General features: G+C 36.3%; 1 protein-coding gene across 13 annotated transcripts; it reads left to right on the forward strand.

The window, feature by feature from the left end:
- Positions 1 to 445: 445 nt before the first annotated feature.
- Positions 446 to 19,407, forward strand: tnip1 (TNFAIP3 interacting protein 1). Of its 13 annotated transcripts, none has more exons than XM_079631446.1 (19): positions 457 to 506; positions 3,506 to 3,650; positions 4,629 to 4,810; positions 5,215 to 5,364; positions 5,471 to 5,559; positions 6,629 to 6,691; positions 7,274 to 7,468; positions 7,576 to 7,670; positions 7,927 to 8,062; positions 9,081 to 9,173; positions 9,283 to 9,348; positions 10,174 to 10,305; positions 12,463 to 12,591; positions 13,307 to 13,432; positions 13,906 to 14,031; positions 14,168 to 14,248; positions 14,387 to 14,572; positions 16,459 to 16,543; positions 17,785 to 19,407. In XM_079631446.1, the coding sequence occupies exons 3-19, from the start codon at positions 4,666 to 4,668 to the stop codon at positions 17,844 to 17,846; spliced, it is 1,959 nt and encodes a 652-aa protein (XP_079487572.1). In that variant the 5' UTR covers positions 457 to 506; positions 3,506 to 3,650; positions 4,629 to 4,665; the 3' UTR covers positions 17,847 to 19,407. The 13 variants fall into 13 exon arrangements, with proteins under 13 accessions (XP_079487565.1, XP_079487561.1, XP_079487568.1 ...); XM_079631441.1 differs by having other exon boundaries at positions 14,168 to 14,247; positions 14,383 to 14,572; XM_079631439.1 differs by lacking the exon at positions 3,506 to 3,650 and having other exon boundaries at positions 446 to 506; positions 7,271 to 7,468; positions 14,168 to 14,247; positions 14,383 to 14,572.
- Positions 19,408 to 19,420: the final 13 nt, after the last annotated feature.

Raw genomic sequence — 19,420 nt, forward strand, 5'->3', positions numbered from 1 at the left:
GTGTGTGTGTGTGTGTGTGTGTGTGTGTGTGTGTGTGTGTGTGTGTGTGTGTGTGTGTGTGTGTGTGTGTGTGTGTGTGTGTTTAAAACAATAAAACTGCAATTCCACTTGTTTTATGAACTTTGTTCTTTGTTGAGATTTATTTATGGGACATTTTCAAGGCAAATGCATGTAGAATGATTAGAATTCAATATCAGGCATTAAACTGCTGATTTATGAAGCTATTTTACAATAATTTGATAAAATAATCCTTCACTCTTGTTTTACAACTTACTTTTTAAACAGTGAAAATATGCTGTGTTACTATGAAATATATGTGTTGTCTGGTAACACTTAGCTAAGCAGTCTCAAGTTGGATGCATACCAGGCCCCACTTTTGAGCTGAAAATATCAGGCTCTTTCACTATGTGGGAATTCCCCCTTCTGTTTAAAAACACAGCAAACGCTTCCCCCATTGCCACTAGTTTCCTTAAAAAACGCCTCTCGGACACAAGTATAATGTGTAGGTGAGTAATTGTACCATGTTTTTATTGAGCATTTTCTAGTATTAATAGAAAAAAATGCTGTATCTTAGTTTTTTAAAACTTGGATAATATAATGGGAAATTATACCAGTAAATCTGTACATTTGCATTTCCATACAAGCTCTGATGAAAGGGTGTTTATTTTTGATGATGTAGTAGTACATTTTAATGGAAAATGTAGGCTATTAAAAGTCACCTATATACAGTATATGTATTAAGAGGTGCATGTGTTTTTTCTATTCAGACAAGACAAGTATAACTTTCTAAACAGTACTTTTTTTAATTCATTGTTTTTCAAACTGTCTTTGGTTGTATTTAATTTCATTGATATTTAATTTGGACACTCTTTTACTGCACATGCAGCTGTACATTGAAAAAAAGTTTTCAAGTTGATTGATTTCTGACCACCGATGCTTTAAATAAATCATATTACAAGTTTATTTACTTTTATTTTAAAACGTTACCACTAGACTTCTCAATAAACATTCAGATTGCACGCATATGTGGCAGAACTATGTGTGTGATTTTAATCTTAAATACCACAGTGGTAAATTTCCACAAGATGTCACCATTTATTTTCAGTGCAGGGTGAGATTTACAAATAGAATGTTAATCTTTCTGATTTATGGTGATGGCTAAAAAAATTAGTGATATAAAAGTTGCATTAAATATTAAAATATTATTGTTTTATGGTGTTGATGGGAAATTAATTCATACTTGAATTACAGGACAAAAAAAATAAATTGATAAATCTGGAAATCCCTTTGTTTTGAAGTTAACCTCAATGATAAAAAAGAACATCTATTAACGCTTATCATGATTTTCAGTTTCTATAATGGTATCATTGAAAACATGCTGAAAATTACAAACCCCGAAAATTATTTAAATTAGCTGGACAAAACCCTTTATTCATAATGAAGTAAAATGTACATTTTTGTCATAAATTACAACTCCTGACAGGTTGTTCCTGTCAAAATACTATTTTAAGAACTGTGGAATATTTTTGACAATACAATTCCTGAAAGCTTATGCCAAGCACTTTTTAAAATTGCACCCCTCATCATGAGTCATGACTGTATTTTTTAAAGCTATTTTCCAATGCATATTTAAATACTTTATATCATACTGAAGTATTAAAAGGAAAGTTCACCCAAAAGTGGAAATTCTGTCATTATTTACTCACCGGTATGAATTTCTTTCTTCTGCTGAACACAAAATAAGATATTTTGACCAAACAGTTGATGGACCCCATTGACTTCCATATGGAGACAAAAAATACTATGGAAGTCAATGGTGCCCATCAACTGTTTGGTTACTGACATTCTTCAAAATATATAATTTTGTGTTCAACAGAAGAAAATAATTAATATGGAACAACTTGAGGGTGAGTAGGTAAATAATGGAAGAATTTTCATTTTTGAGTGAACTATCCCTTTAACTTGGACATGCCCACCTTATTGTAATGTTTATGTTAAGCATTCTGAAAGTATTTATAAAGGACAAACAAAACAGTCATTTGCTTATAATGTTTAAACTTCCAGAATTGGCCAATAATGACGACTCATATGTTACCCAATTCAATGTCTCATCTGTTCCCTTGTGAATTTCTTTTAGGCCTGCTAATAAACACAGCATTCTATTTTGAACACTCAAATTTAAGAAATAATTTTTATTTATTTATATTTGTTTAAATATTTATATTAACTAGGCTAATGTTGAACAGCTGAAACAGCCATTTTAGATCCCTGTAGTACTGATTAAAGTTTCCAAGAAAACTCATATCCGAGTAAGCATGGCAGGCACCTGATTAACTATTAGATTGTAAAAGCTAACCTGTACAACAAACATTTTCACGTGCAGCCGATATGGTAAAAAAAAAAAGTGCACCCGGGATACAAAGATGCTTATTCTTTACATAACTACTTGTTTTGTCAATGAAAATGAAAAGTGGTTTTGTGTTATTGTGCGTGTTCCTAACTTCAATTTGATCCAGGTGGATTAATAATATAAATTAATAAAATTATTATATTAATAAGTAGCCTAGGCCTATCTGCAAAGCCTACTAAAAGCATCTAAGCTAACGTTACTTTTTTTAGTAAATATAAATTTGTTGTCTATAATTTGTCCACATTTGTAAACCACAGACACACTAAAATACCTATTAAACGTATTTAAACATTTTGGTAGGGTAGGGTTTATGTTGACCACGAATGTTTAACGTTAACGTTAGCTACATGCCATTGAGCAGGATAACTAATGAAAACACGGCATAATCCATCATACAATGTGAAAATTAGTCGTTTTTTTTTTTATATAATATTCTATATGGGATCAGTCATTTAAATAAACCAGTACAGCTACCAAATCAATAGCCTATTAAACTAAATTTAAAATGTGTGTGGGTGTTCAGTGCGAGCAAACTAACGATGTTTGTGACATTCTTTTGTTTCGGATCCTTTCCATGAATCAGTTGAATCGGTTCACAACAATGGGTATGAACAATTCTTTCACGAATTGTACTGAATCGATCCCAGCGGTTGGTAATGAGAATCGATTCTCATTCCGCGAACAGAGTGAGTTGGAGTGTCCCGAAGATTTGACTAATTTTGGAGATGTTAATGGGCTGGAAATATGCTTATGGCCGGATTATGATAGATTTATAAACACACATACTGAAAAGAGTTTATCTTACTAAATAGGCTAGCATTTTTATTAAAATATACAAAACCATTTTCTGCCAAGAGATAAGAAAGGCTTTTAGTATGGCAAATTATATTTAGGAATGTAAATACACATAATAATAAAAACAATAACCTATACTGAAAAGAAAACTTAAACACAAACAGACTGAACTGGACTCATGAAAATACATAAACATTCTTATCAATAAAATTAGAAAAATAGGCCAAAATATGTATTTATTTGAACGCGATGTAAAATTGTGAAAGAGTTACACTGTATTGTGCTTTATCAAATGAACAGTTCGAAAGAACCGAGTCGCGGAAATGAGTCGGACTTCCCATCACTAGAGTGAACGCGGCTCTGTTTACATCTGCGGAATTTCCCGGCTCGCGCCGCGAACCACTTCCGCAAACCTCCGGCCGATCAAAGACGCATCTCCGTCAAGGTATAGAAAGAGCTCTTCTTTTCATTGAAAACAAAAAACTAACGGTAAAATACAGCTTCTTATTATCGTTATCGTGCGACCGCTGTGTTTTATTCTGTCCTAGGACATTATTGATCGTATTTAGGTGCTGTTTGTGGTTTTAGAGAGAGCTAGCGTGAAAGCTTTTTGTCTGCTAGCGTGGTAAACACATCACCTGCTGTTAGCTGGATGCTAAGCTAATAGCATCATGTATTTGTTTTTATAGTGAGTCATTTATTTAGGCTTCAAAATACGTTGGCTTTGACCTTGTGTGGGTAACGTTAGGTGGTTTCGGCTCATGCTTAATAAAAGGTAAAGCTTTCCGTACTGTATCTCTTTCAAGTCGTATTGCTAAGAGCTTGGAGGGGATTAGAAATAAACATGATCCTCTAGATGAGGTTTCCTCTCATCTAAGAACACCTATCATTCAGCGACGATGTTGACACTACCAGATCTGTTTAAACAGGTCTTATCGTGGAAAGGAAAGTGAAAGGGTTTAGCTTTAAGTCTAGTTTGTTGGATTTGCTGTTTCTGTTAAGGTAGGTGGCTGTGTTTTTGGACAAGTATTAGGATCGTCTTATTAGGATTTCTGAGATATGTCTGGTGGCACATGATTTTTTTTCATTTGTTTGGCTGCTGGTTTGATGCGTCACTCATGTAAATGTCATTTGTATAGGTTGCATGGTAGTTTGGATCCATGTTGGTCTTTGTTGATTGTCTATTAACCGTTTTAGAAAATCTTTATGACTGCTATGACACATTTTAGTTATGATATCAAAGATGTGCATTCAAATCATTATGTCTTGAAATAACCAAAGAGAAATCCCCAATATGCCATTATTCAAATGTCACTCTTTGAATTGCAAATTAACAATATTTATGCACTTTCATGCCGTCATTTCATGTTGCATTAGTAATCTGCACACACAAATGAATGACCATCTGATTTCTTTGTTTTAGTACAGGGAAACATGTTTGGTAAGTGACGGGGTGACAGATGGAGGGAAAAGGCCCATATCGCATCTATGACCCCGGTGGGAGCGATTGCCAGGTCAAAGACGAGGCCAACAGCCTCAGCTACAGACAGCTGCTAGAGGAAAACACCGTTTTGAGGGAGAGAATGAAAGGTCTGAAGAGTTTAGGTGAGGGATCCGAAACTGCCGCCCATTTTTAATGCCTTTGAGAATCAAGAACCTGATTGATCAGGCTGGTATGGTTAATATACCTAAGCCACCTGGGAAGATTTTATAATAATCACCGTATCATTTTCAATTTCAACATCTGTCAATGACTAAGCTGAACACTTGAGGTTACATATAGTTAAATGCCTTACACGTTGCTCATTCAGGACATCTGACTCATCAAACTCCTGTAATAATTCACCGGTATTTTGTGTTGCTTATAGCTCTGTTTGGTCAAGAACAGAACAATGAAGTGATTCTGGATTTTCAACTTTTAGAAGCTTTTGATGTGCTATTGTGTCAGAGGAGCCATCATGCTTTCACTGTGAGCTAATGTCAAATAACTCATTGTTACTCATTGACAGGAGACCTGTTAGAGGAGTCTCAGACTGAGGCAGCAAAACTTCGGAAGAGGGTGGAGGAGTTGGTGAGGGATAATGAAGTGCTGAAGTCATCTACGACCAGCTTTGCCTCCAGTCTATGCATGGGTGCCCCTGTTCAGACAGACAAACAAGGTACAGTGCTGTCATTTTTATTCTGATGGCGTGAGGTCGGTGGAGGGTTCGATGCCAGAGAGACCTGGTTTTAAACCAGATCTTTTGTGATTTTGGCTCCCTTCAGGTCATGGAAAACTTCGCAGTCATCCTACAACAGAAAGACAAGAATCTCGGGATTGTTTAACTGGAAATACTTTACAACCAGAGGCAACTGTAAGCACTTACAAGTTATAAATTACAAATTAATGATGTTATGCAGCGTGGTAATGTAACTTCCAGATTTGTGAATTGCTGTCTATTTAAATCCCTTGTGAGCAGTAAAATAATATCCTTTGTATAAAGCGTATCACATCACATGCTATAATGTGTTATATTACCAATATAGCGTGAATGTTAGGAAACATTATACTATATTGACGCGTAACAGTGTGAGAATCTTATAATGGGAATAAACAAGCTGGCTATTTTAATAAACTGTAGAATATCTTTAATGAGTTAATATTGTATATGATTACCATAACATGTTATAATCCAGTGAACAGAGACACAATTTTAATGTTAGATATATAGATATATACAGTGTGTGTGTGTGCTATATATATATATATATATATATATATACACACACACACACACAGGTGAAACTCAAAAAATTAGAATATCGTGCAAAAGTTCATTTGTTTCAGTAATTCAACTTAAAAGGTAAAACTAATATATTATATAGACTCATTACATGCAAAGGGAGATTTTTCAAGCCTTTATTTGTTATCATTTTGATGATGATGGCTTACAGCTTATGAAACCCCAAATTCTAAATTAGAATATTGTGAAAAGATTTTCATAGCTGTAAGCCATAATCATCAAATATCTTGAAATATCAAATTTAGCATGTAATGAGTTTATATAATATATTAGTTTCACCTTTTAAGTTGAATTACTGACACAAATGAACTTTTGCACGACATTTTTCGAGTTTCACCTGTATGTATATATATATATTTTTTTTTTTGCTAATATATATATATATATATATATATATATATATATATATATATATATATATATTAGCAAAATGCGTTATATTCCCTTTAAAGCTGTGTTATATATTATATTGTTTCACACCATGTTGTGAAAAGCTAATGGGAATGTAACTTGTCATATGGGATTTTTTGTTAATTGCTCATCATTTTCTTCCTTTGGGAACGGTAAAATATTCTTAAGTTGATATTGTGTGTAACCGTCAGAACATGTGTTGTAACACTGTAATTTCACGTGTTTACAGGAAAGTTCATCGGAGTTTGAGGTGGTGAATATGGAAGAGAAGACGCTCTCTGAAACCCAGACGGTGAGTTTTAGGGATGTTAGGAAATCCTGGGCAGCTGCAGTCACTCAACTGCACGTGTATGAACTTGTGTGTATTTTTCTGGATTATTGCTCTGTTTCGAACATTCTGTATTCTGTCATTCTGTGCTCCGGACATAAGTCATGTGACAGATTCCAGGCATTGTAGTTGCTCAGCTGTTTCTCTCTGCCCTTCCTTATCAGAGATTCATTCACTGTAATGAATCAACGTATCTGTATGAGGCTGTTCCTTGGATGACTCAGAGGGAAACTCCAGGATTTAGTTAGTAAGCAGATAGACAAAAAACTCATGCGTGTGTGTCAGTTTATGGAATGCCTCTTTAGTTAAAGTTACAAAAAGTTTTGTTCGTAAAATTTGCACAACTGGAAATATTTGTATAAAGGTATTTGAGGATTTTTTTTTTCACTTTCAGTTTATGGTTTCACAATGTTCTTCTTGTGCATTGGAGAAAGAAATAGGGTAGATGTTGACAGTAAGGGTGCCACTTGATGCCCAGTGATTGGTGTTATATGTCAGGGATGTTTTTGAAAAGAAGATTAAGGTAAACCCCACTGTCTAAAGCAGACTGGAGGGACGCACCTGCCACAGGAGAACATGGAGCTGGCGAGTCAACTCCGACGACTGGAGAGCTCTTTCAGTGTATTTGCTGAAGAGTCTAATCCCAACCAGCTGCTGGCTCACTTGGGCCGCATGGCGGTGGAGTTCCACCACTTATCATCCAAGGTCCAGAAGAACGAACAGAGAACATCTCTCCTACAGGTGAGGCGACGGCAGGGCTCATGACACCTTCTGGGCCTCTGTTTTGGCTGTTATGTGAATTAATCAAAGGTTGATTTGCTGAATATTTAATTCGCTTTTATCTATAGACTCTCTGTGAACAGCTAAGACAGGAAAACAACGAGCTTAGGAAAAAAATGGAGGAGGATCTTCAGTATCGTAACCGTGATTTGGAACAGCTGAGGTAATTTTGTTCACATTTAAGTTTATTTTCAGAAACTCGTTCATTCATTTAATCATGGAGCAAAAAAACAAACAGAAAAAACAAACAGAAAAAGCCCATTGGGAATCTGTGAGAATAATTGGTGTGAGTAAGTTGTGAGAATGTCACAACGGGCCAGTATTTCCTGCTGTGCTGGAACTGAGGGGTCTTTCCATCTGAGTGTATCAAATAGAGTTAGTTTATTAGTTTTAATTTTGGTTCTGTGTACTCTGAACAGGCAGGAGAACCTGAAACTGAAGGAGCAGGTCAGCGGAGGTGGCCAGGCAGCACCTATTGAGCAACCAAGCCCAAAAAAGGAGCCAGTGAAAGAGGATACATCCAAAACCAAGGTGGAAATGACCATGACTCAGCAGGTGTGCACTTTTCTCTCTCTCTTCATGAACCTCTATCTCAGGTGACATCACCATAGAATTCCTGGTGCTGTTCTAAATTTGTGCCGGGTTTTTTTGTCTTTTTAATTTCCCTTTCAGACCAGTAATGTCGTGGGCTAGTTGCGTTTTTTTTGTATGCCTTTTTCAGTCGGAGTTCTTAGAAAAAATACCCAACATGCACATTGTTCTCCGGATTCTAAATTGAGAGGCTTCTTATTGAGTCAGTTTAGTTTTGGGAATACCACCTCAGCTCTGAATACTGCTCTTCCTCAATGGTCTTTCTGGTAAAGTTCCTCATTTGTGGGCTTTTTTTTCACTATGACTAAATATTGAAGAACAATACACATGGTCATTGTGTTATGTTCTGACTCAACCTCAAGACTACTCTCCTGTAGTATGGTGGGAAAATTCTGGTGTACTTTGGTCGGTTGTCAGCTAATTGCTGTGATTGATTACGTTATGTTATCAGTTTAAAGTCTGATGGGGATATTTTATGACTTTTAAATGAGAAGACAAGTCATACTGTTTCAGTTTCAGTTATGCTGAAAAGATATAGAATGGATGCAGATTTGGTAATAAATGTTTTTGGTCACACAAAGAGCAAGGGATTATACTGTATATTGGTTGAATGATTTTAACATTTTTTATTCTCCTTTCCCCTCATTAAATATTAAAATAAATAGAACATTAAAATATAACAATTCAATTGTAAGTATTTTTCCGTTCATTAAATTTAAGTTTTTCCAGTAATTATAAAAACAAGACTATTTAAGAGCAGTTTCTGCTTTTCTTTTGCAAATATGGCTGTTAGATTAATATAAACCAAAATAATAAATAGAGGCTTTTCTATTATCAGTTTTCAAAGCCCATGTTAATCTTTTTTTTTATGTTAACATTTTAGTGGTGACTTGGTACCAAAGTACTAGTATTTGACTGCAGATGCATAATTGCAATTTTGTATTGCAAAATTGGTTAACATTTTTTTCCAATATATTTACAGTCTGGTAAAGCTGTGGAAAAAACACCATCTAAGACTTGCGATCCGGAGGTGTACGAGAAGAAGATCAAGCTTCTGGAGAAACAGAGGAAAGATGTAAGAACTTATTGGAGGTCCCCTGCTTTTCATGCTGACATTACTACTGTCATAATTTCCCGTTCGTTTAATTCTGACGTGTAAAAGTCTTGCGTTTGACCTTTCTTAGGTACTGGAGGTGAACAAACAGTGGGACATTCAGTGGAATTCTATGAAAGCACAGTTTGAGCAGAAGGTACATGACAACAAATACACTAGAAGCGCTCTATAAATGTTCCAATTGGCCTTGTAACCTTTGTGGCTCACCTTATTGCTGGTAAGCATGACATAAAAACGTAAAGAAACATGAATCACTCTACTTAGAAACAACAATTGCTTAATGAATCCAACCAGCCGGTGTAGCACATATGAATGGATGTGGGAGATTGTACCATATGAAGGGTGCTGACAGGCCATGTTACTGCATTTGGGTGGTGGTGGAAATGCTGCTGGGGCAAAGGAATGGAAAGCTGCTCTGTGTGTGTGTCACAGTGTTGCACACCAGACCACAGGCCCCTCCTGTCACACCTTTGGCAGAATTTCCCTCACCTCGGCCGTACCCACTGTCTTCCTGTTGTGGCTCGCCATAGGGGCTGGCCAAGGTTGCAAAGCCGCGTGATCTCACAGCTCAGAGATAGTGACGCCTGTTGCATCTCCGCTTCTGCTCGGCCTGATAGAAGAGAAAAAAAAGAATAAAAAAACTAACCGAGGCTGTTTCTCTACACGCATCCTCTGTCGTCATGGGGGGATCGTGTTAAAATTCAGAGCAGTGGAACAAAAACAACTTTTTTTTTCTTCTTTTTTTTCTTTTCTTGTTGCTTTGTTTTTCATTATAAAATTATTACACTTAAATAGATTAAACTTTTGATAAAGATACACATAAAAATGTTGGCCAGTTTAATGCAGCTCTGTAACTGATGGATCTTGGTTTTGTGTTAGTATGCCATGTGAACAGATGTATCCAATGCCAAAAAAAAAACTCTGAGTCTTCATCACTTTATGACTTTTCTCTCCTTCCTAGATCACAGACCTACGGCAGCGGCTTGCCGACTCCCAGAAGGCCGTGCTTGAGCTTGAAGCAGAACGTGAACAGAGACAAAGAGATTATGATAAAAAACTCCTTCTCGCAAAGTCTAAGATTGACAATGTGCAGGTACGCCTTACTCTCAACCGCAGACGGCACACCCACAGACAATCAGAACACATTACTTTTAGGTGCAGAGAAATGCTGATTTAAAAGTCCAAAAGGTTTCCTCTATTTATGTTTTCTTGCTAATTTGAATATACATTTTTTTTTATGGCAGTCTATTATTGTAGTTTCATCCATTTCAGATAAACACACTACTTAAGGGCATGAAATACAAAACAGCTTTACATGTTTGTCAGACAGTCTTTTCCTGTGTAAGTGTTTTTTTTTTTTTTTTTTTTACTTCACGCTATAAGCAAGAAAAAAAAAGACAATTTAAACACTTCTTTATCCAACTTAAAGAGTTAAAGAAACTAGCTTTTACAACAGAATTTGTCTGCTTCTCTTCTTTATGGCCATGTTCACACAGCAACAGAATATGGTTGTCAGTCCTCCTGTATTTAAGTTCTTAATATGGTAACGTTCACACACACAGTACTGTTATTTACTGGAGAGACAACCGCATTCTGTAATCGAACACTCACCCGTAAAATTTCATGTCTCAAAACCACATTCTCGGAAAATCCGTGCTGTGTGACAGGAACCGGACTGGACAACTAGTTGTCTGTCACGTCATACAGTGTTAGAGAGCTGCTCTGCGATGCACAAACGCGTGTCTGTCTACTATGTGGTGCGGGTTTTCATGTGTGATTTCGGTAATTTACAGTAACGGAGATAAGAGCGTTGCTTCATATGAAGGTTTTAGATCCAGTCACTGTTCTCCACCGGAGCTGCTTCCATCAGTTTTGAGTTCTTCCGATCTCCACCCAGATATAAAAGCTGCTGTCGTTTAATGAAGATTTGGCGGACGAACTCACTGCTCAATTGAACTCTTGTCGTGTCAGATCTTATTCGTTTTTTCAGTTTTATGGATGTTATCTTTTATCTTACTTCTGTATCACTGTTGCTAATGTTACTGATAAGAGAAAACAGGCTTGACTCCTGTTGCATCTTCATACAAAAAGTATTTGAGACGGTACTGTTGCTGTTTGAACAGGACATTTTGAGACTCACACCTGCAAGTAAATGCGGTTGTCAATCCCAAAAACCGACAGTGTGAGTGTTGCCTAATTTATTTATTTTTAATACTTTTTTTTTTCTTTTCGGAACATTTTGCTGGTATTTCTACCCCTGTGGAGCTCGATGAGACTCTTGAGGCTTCATGTAGTCATTCAGTGCTTTCAGTTTTCTGTTGGGAAGCACCAGTCATTCCCTCTAACTGGGCATATGACATTTTTAGTACACAGTGATAGTTTCCCTTCAGTCCCACAGGGGACAGTCAAGCAAGCGACATATAAACGGCCTTATTGTTTTATTGAGTCTCATAGACCATGTCATGTGATGATGACGGGTTTCATTTTCACATCTACAGCCTACTTATCTGTGCATCTCAATGCTCTCATGGTTTTTAGTTTATTTATGAGTTATGGACAGCATTACATAGGTTTTGTCAGCATGACTCGCCCCCACAGCAGACCACAGATGTTCCATAGGTGAGGCCTTGTGGTAGGTCATATTTTGTGTCCGAAACCATTGTCTCAGACAGTAGTCAAAAATGTAAAAAAATTTCAGAGAATGCAGGTTTTTATATTAGGCGCTTTAAAGGTCATAGCTTCATGTGGGCTGACTGTCGTGTCAGGTGCTTTGACAAATTGCTTGTGCTGTTAAATACGATTAAGAGTTGTTTTTCCCCCCCAGCACATACCATACATATTCATACCATACATATCTGTAGATGTTATGTATAAAGTCATGTGGTGATTTCCATTTTAAAAAACATACTTGCAGAAAGTGATTTGCTGTTAAACTTAAAATGTAGCGCAAAACTTTTGACAAAGTATGTTTTTTTTTTTCAATCGCAATACAGGAAATTGACTGGAAATTTGAATAGATAATTACTATTGAGTACCTGAGTAATCAGACATCTATTGATTTAGTTTTAAATTAGCTACTGGTTGCAGACCCGACTGTAAATGTGACATTTATAGTAAGATGCTTTTAAAGACAATCCTTCTTTTCACTGTCAGTCAATACTCTACACACAACTGTATAAAGTGTAGATGTATAACCAAGTGACTGTTTTTCTTTGGTGGCTAACCAGTGTATTTCTGTATGTTGTAATAGGGTGAGAAGGAGTGCCTCACCTCAGAGACATGTGAGTTGAAACAAAAGGTGCGTTACCTGCAGGACCAGTTGTTGCCACTTACTAAACAAAGAGAATACCAGGAAAAAGAGATCCAACGGCTCAACAGGGTCAGTCACAAAACACACATGCACTACGCTTCCTAGCTATCTAAATGGGGATTTGCCATTTTAATTATTGTTCTTAATGTAGGCAGACACTAATCCAACCCCCTTTGGCATTTGTAGAAAAAAAGTTAAAACATTTTTGTATGTTTATTTGATTGATCCAGTTTTTTGTGACCCCGATCCGATCAGAGTCATTGAAAATTGAGTATCTACTCATCATACAGAGTCCTGATCGGATAGTTGTATTTCCTGAGTGTTTGGTGCTCACTTCAAGTACATATTAAAGTTATTAAAATCAATCCAATGTATACAGGGACGTACAGATAGTTTCTCAGGGACAGGGGCTCAAAATGTAAAAAAGGGGCATCTATCAACACAGAGTCATTTTAATATAACAATTACTGCAGTGCCTTCCAAAAGTTTGGAATCCGTAAGATTTTTTAAAAATAAGTCTCTTATGCTCCTCCAGGCTGCATTTATTTAATTAAAAAATACAGTAAAAACAGTTATATTGAGAAATATCATTACAATTTTAAATATATAATTCAGAAATTATTCAGCATCATTACTCCAGTCTTCAGTGACACATGATCATGCGGATTTGATGCTCAAGATACATTTCTTATCAATGTTGAAAACAGCTGTGCTGCTTAATATATTTGCTTAATATTGTTTTATAAGCAAACATCAGTTCTGATTGTGATGTTTCTTTTTATAGGCATTAGAGGAAGCTTTGAACCTCCACTCTCCCGCTTCCACCCAACCAGGCATGAACCTGGGAGAAGGTGTGGCCAACTTGAGACAGCAGGAGCTGCACACACAGATAGCTGTTTTGAAGGAGCAGGTACAAACACATGGAGACTTCATTTGGATACTGACTTTAATTGAACAAGTGGAGACTTCATGCATTCGGAATGACCTGGGACCAGTTTTCAATTTGGGACCAGACTAAATTTATCATCAAATCAAATGCATTAACATTCCTATATTTTGTGTGTCTGATATGACACAGCGCCTTGCTGTAGTCAGATGAGCACAAATAGTGAATGAGCTCCTTGGGACACTTGAGTTTTCTCATTGCGTCAGAGGTTATCTAGGAGTTGAGGTTTCACTCATTGAAACTTTACGTGAATTGACTCTGAGTCTTTTTACCTCATTTATCAAACACGCTTTGTAAGAAATGAATGTCAAGGTTCCATGGTGAGTCATACAGTTTGCTTGAGGTTTGATAACAGACAGCCGTACAGTCTGCTGAAATGTACCAATGGCTGCAGAGATCTTGTAGATCGACAGTCTCATCACATGCGTTTTTTTCAGGTGAAAATCTTTGAAGAGGACTTCCGGAAGGAGAGGAGTGATAGAGAGAGGATGAATGAAGAGAAAGAAGATCTGAGGCGGCAGGTGGAAAGGCTGCAGGGTCAAATGACCAATCTGACAAATCAGGTCAGAAGCTACACAGACCCTGCCTAGAAAGTCCACTCTAACCAATGAAATGACTGAAAAAAAAAGTCCAATTAGTTAATAATGAGACATGTAAGAATCTTATGAGTGTCCTGAATTCAGTGTCTCTGGTTCACAGCTTCATCAAGCACAGAATGAGTGTCAGAGAGAGCGTGCCGAGAGGTGTAAACTGGAGAGACTACAGATGCAACATAAGCAGGTAACTCAAATGTACCACATTAGCACCACCTTGTGGTAGAAACTCTATTAATGCAGTTAATATAGATTACAGATGTGACATTCCCTTAAATGAAGACAACTGGAACTCATTTAGATTTTGTTTTTCCATGTTTTGGAGGGGCAACAAGAAAGGAGGACATCCGATCCCACTTCTGGCTCTGCCAATGGCCCGATAAGCCCTCCTTACTGTGGCCCGTTTGTACAGGTGGGCCATCAGGGTCTAGAGGGGTGGCCCATACACTTCCCGCCCAGGATGCCCAACATTAGTACGGCACCTGGCAGGGATTTCCAGCCTGTCAACCCTGTAAGTATACAACAGCAGTAAATTAGAATGCAACAGTTGGATTCCGGAAGTAAAAACTCCATTAATTTTCTTCATTGGGAAAATAGAATTTAAACAATTGATTAAACTTAAAAGGTGAACTATGCAGGTTTTTTACCTTAACTAAACAGCTTCGGAGTCATTGGAATGGTTATATTACTTTTTCCTGGTTGAATGGCGGTCGTCTCGCACCCCCCTATCGCCGAAAAACCACCCTTGCAACTTTGGGCCGACCGCAGCGTCAGGAAGTATCACGTGATATCAGGTCTTGCGATGTAACGAATTGCTTTACGGCAAAAAAATTCTGTCTATTGTGCTCCCTCACGCTGTTTTAACCCAAATGAAGAAGACGCTTTAAAGAATGTCCCATCTGCTTTGATGTCGTTGATCTACTAGCCTCTGGTATCTGAGAGTCGACAACAAGTTTTTCAACAGTGTTGTCAAAAATATATTCCGATGCTGTAGGGGGAGCACTATAGAGAAACCGAGATACAGCGAATAAATTCCCGAAACTGCATAGCCCTGCTTTAAGGGACAGCCTTTACTGTCTATCAGGTTGTTATTAGATAGTATTTGCTTATAATGAATATGTTAGCCTGCATTATTTCAACTTAGTTTTAAAATAAACGTTTTTAACAGTGGAATTCGTGGTGAAAACATTACCCATGATGCAGCTGTACAGAAAATTCCACGAATCAGAGAGTCGAAACAAGCAAAACGCACCAAAAGATCTCTTTAGCTCCGCCCACTGCCATGAAGCGCTGCAAATTATGTAATCGAGTCAGTGTATATATACCGTATGTGTGTGTATATATATATATATATATATATATAATGTATGCATATTAGGGATGGGGGAAAAATCGATTCCTTGATTCCTATTTTAATTATCAAAAATAAAATGAAATGAAATGCCTTTATTACGGAAGACTGCCAGTCATGTGTGTAATGATTGCAGTCAGCTTTATAATAATATTGGGTTGACTAAAATGGAAAAAACTAACAAAATAAATTTCAAGGTTCACAATTAATTTCAGTCGGATTTTTTTCTTCAAGACCTATTAAACTGTCTACCGCAGTCAAATAGGAAAAGTAACAAAACGATAAACTAGAATCAAATCGATCCATATTTCAAATCAAAATTTGATTCATTGAATGTTATGATTTACCTCGTAGCTGGTTGGTTTGGTTCATGGCTTATATCAAAGACTTTTTTGAAATCCTTATTGGAGAAATGAATAGAAAAAATACTTCCGGAACCAGCGCCACTGAAAAAGTGGGCGGGCACTGTTGCACTCTATTGATACCACAGTCTTATTTAAATATTAAAATAAAATTAAAACAACCTTGACATATTTCTTTATTAATTAAGCATTGCTTTAAGTTTGTTCAGTTATTCAAGTAAACAATCAGTATCAAAGAACAAATTAAGCATCACTGCAACATTTATTTTTGACCAAGAAGTGCATTTTGGTATTTGTTTAAATTAACTTAATACTGAAGTACAAGTTCACTTCACATGTACTAATATCCATATACTAATTGTCCATATACTAATATCATCACTTTGTTGTTTTTTTTTTGGCTTTTTCAATGGTGGTTAGTTCGATAAGTGGTGAAAAATAAAATGTTCTGCAATTCCTGCTTTTTGCTGATGTTTTTCTTCCTTCATATCCTGGAACAGACACAATAGTGTCATTCCAGCACTTTCAAGTGGTCAACCACATGTGGTATGAAAAAGACATGTGGCTATAACTATTTGTACAAACAGGGTTTTACGAGAGGTACAGCGTGTCTTCAGTGTGCTGAAGTTGTTCTCTACGTGTCTTTGTAACGGTAATGATTTCTTCTTTCGTGTGTGTGTTCAGGGTTTTCCCTGGCAGTCATCTTTCCCACAACCGCGTGGTTCCAGAGGACAAGCAGACACAGCGAGACCCCCTCCAGAAACTGCAGGTATTAATTATTCATCCTGCGTGTCCTTTCTGCCCTCTTACATTCTTTCTGCGTCACCAGGATCCATTTTGTTTTGCCACACAATATCAGTCTGACCCAGTGATATTTCAAGCGTTCTGTCTGAATCAGTGAGCTTCCACTGGAGGCAAATGATGACGACAGTGAGAACCATGACAGAAGAAACATGAAATGGCAATAGCTTTAAATTTCATTATGATTGTGCAAGGCCTATGAAGTTTAGTTTCAGTTTGGGTTTATCTTATATTTCTGTCATCTACAGACATGACATATAAAATGACGCAATTTGCTTTCCATTGTGCATCATTTATCAGTGTAAATTATAGATGAAAATGTTTGTTTACCACGTATGCCGTTCTCCAACTCTGAAACACCTTTCCTTCTAAATTGATAATGCTACATATGCAATATTTTATAAATGCAGTACCAATTTTTTATATTAGTTGTATCATAGCCCAACTTTGACACTTTTATCAAATTCAGATGTAAAAACACAAGTCATGTCCTACATTATTTCCTGCTGAATATTCTTTTTTTCTTTTCTTTTTTTTTAACTCATAAATGTGTTCAAATGTTCTGAAAATGCATTTCATGTGGTCTTTTAACAATATCATGACCAGGTTCAGAAATACATTTGTTGTTGATTAGGTGTCAGACACAATAGTATATTATTCATTTATTTCAGTTACCGGTAAATTATTCATCTTTTAATGTAAGCTACTGCTCAAAAGTTTGGGATTGTTTGGGCTCATTTGTTTGATCAAAAATACAGTTAAAAACACAATATGGTGAAATATTATTACAAAATAACAGTTTTCTATTTTAATCCATTGTAAAGTGTAATTTATTCCTGTGATGCAAAGCTAATTTTCAGCATCATTACTCCAGTTTTTAGTGTCACATGATCCTTCAGAAATCATTTCAATATGCTGATTTGCTGCTCTTTTGAAAATTCTGAATGCTGACCCTAAACTTTTGACAAAAGAATATAATTGGACCGTTTTTATACTTATACAATGTAATGCTCATAAAGATTACAGAATGCAAATATAGCCAACACTTATTGCTGTTGTGATTCTGGTGACCTTCTGGCGAGTTCAAGTCATTGCTTGTGGCCCTTTCCGATCACATCCCCCTCTCAACAAGCCAAACCCTAATGTTTAACAAATAATGTTTTAGAAATGATGGTTCTTAACTTTTTTTTTTTTTTTTTTTACTGGCAGAAATGGGAGCTACTGGATTTGGGAAAAGGGAGCGTCAGAACATAGATCCCGGAAAGCACTAAACGCATATTCTCTCTCCTGGAATGGCTCCCGGCTAGTAGCATGATGCAGTTTATTTTCAGTTGGCATGGTGTGAACTATTGTTTTTTTTTCCTACTGTGTATATATATATATCTACCACTGATGAAAATGTTGTTTATATACTTAAGTTTTATAATCCTGTTTGTGAAACACTGTTCTGGCAAATTAAGAATATATACATTTATTATTTACCTTTTTATGATTGTTGAAGTTTAAATTATCTGCTTTATATAATTCTATGCAGGAATTGAAGTCAGTTATTTAATGGATAATATGATTGAACGTTATTTTTATAGCAATCTACCTATAGAGTTAAATCTCCACTGCTTAATTGAATAATAACCACCTGAGAACAGTATATTTAGTGATTCCCTGACATATAAGAATGTGTTTTGGTATTGATGCATCTACAAAAATGTAACTCTATAGGTGAATTGTCTTGAAAATGGTTAACAGTAGAATGTGACTGAACTGATTCATGATTCCTTCATTGGCCGTGGTTGGGATGGTTCACACACTGTCTGTGTATGTCACCGCAGGGTGGCGTTACTCTCTGACTGGTCATCTGCCCCATTGTTTAAGGAAGCCATATACTGTACAACACCTGTTAAACCTTTCCATCTATTAGATTATGTTCTTCACATGGCTTGTTGATCTTTCAGATACTTATGATTGTAATTGAAATGATAATTGATCAAGGAGGGCCTTCATCTGGTCCTAGTAAATGGTCGCCAGAAGTAACAACAGTAGTTTTGCTTAATATTGTTCATGATTCAGTGTTCAAAAACATTATTCCCGATGTGCAAATGGAAGTGATAAGTTATTTATATCTATTGTTTTGACAGCTGAGTGTGGTTTAATGTCTTAAGTAATGTTGTCTTTAGTGTATTGTTTTGTGTCTCCCTTTACATATTGTAGCTACTGGAAGATTGTAGGATTTGAGTTTGTGTGTTTGTGTATACGCACAATCACAGAAAGTGGGCCAGAATAAATAAGTTAATGCATCACATTAGTCCAGCCCACTTTTCATTGGTCTCGTTCTTGATCAGTCACCGGATGTCCGATTTATAATGGGTCCAATGTTGCACTCAAAAGCATTGTAACATGTTAGGAACAAAATGATCTGCGTAAGAATAATATCCTTTATCCTTTTACGGTCATCCGCCATCATGAAGGCGTTTTTTGTGTGCAATGTCTCCAACTGCAGAGACCAATGCTTTGAACCAAACGCAAAAAGGTTTGTATCATAATATTCCCAAAGGCGAGCAATTAATTTGCTTCAAAAACGTGTTATATTTGACTTGTAAAAGAAAAGAAAAAAATAGACAGGCATTTATTTTATGAATATGTGGTTGAATTTAATGAACAGAACGAGTTAAGATTAGTGTTTTCAAGTTGAAATGTCTTTGAGCTAGATTGCACTCTGAGATGTGTGCTTCATTTGCTCATTTCCATGATTTACTGGTTGGCGGTTTTGTGCTCTTTGGAATGACTTTTTTTTCTCCAGTGGGTGAAAGCAGATCTCATGTGAAACTTTTGTAATTGATTAGTATAA

The sequence above is a fragment of the Phoxinus phoxinus genome, assembly GCF_949152265.1.
Source record: "Phoxinus phoxinus genome assembly, chromosome: 12".
Taxonomy (NCBI): Eukaryota; Metazoa; Chordata; class Actinopteri; order Cypriniformes; family Leuciscidae; genus Phoxinus; species Phoxinus phoxinus.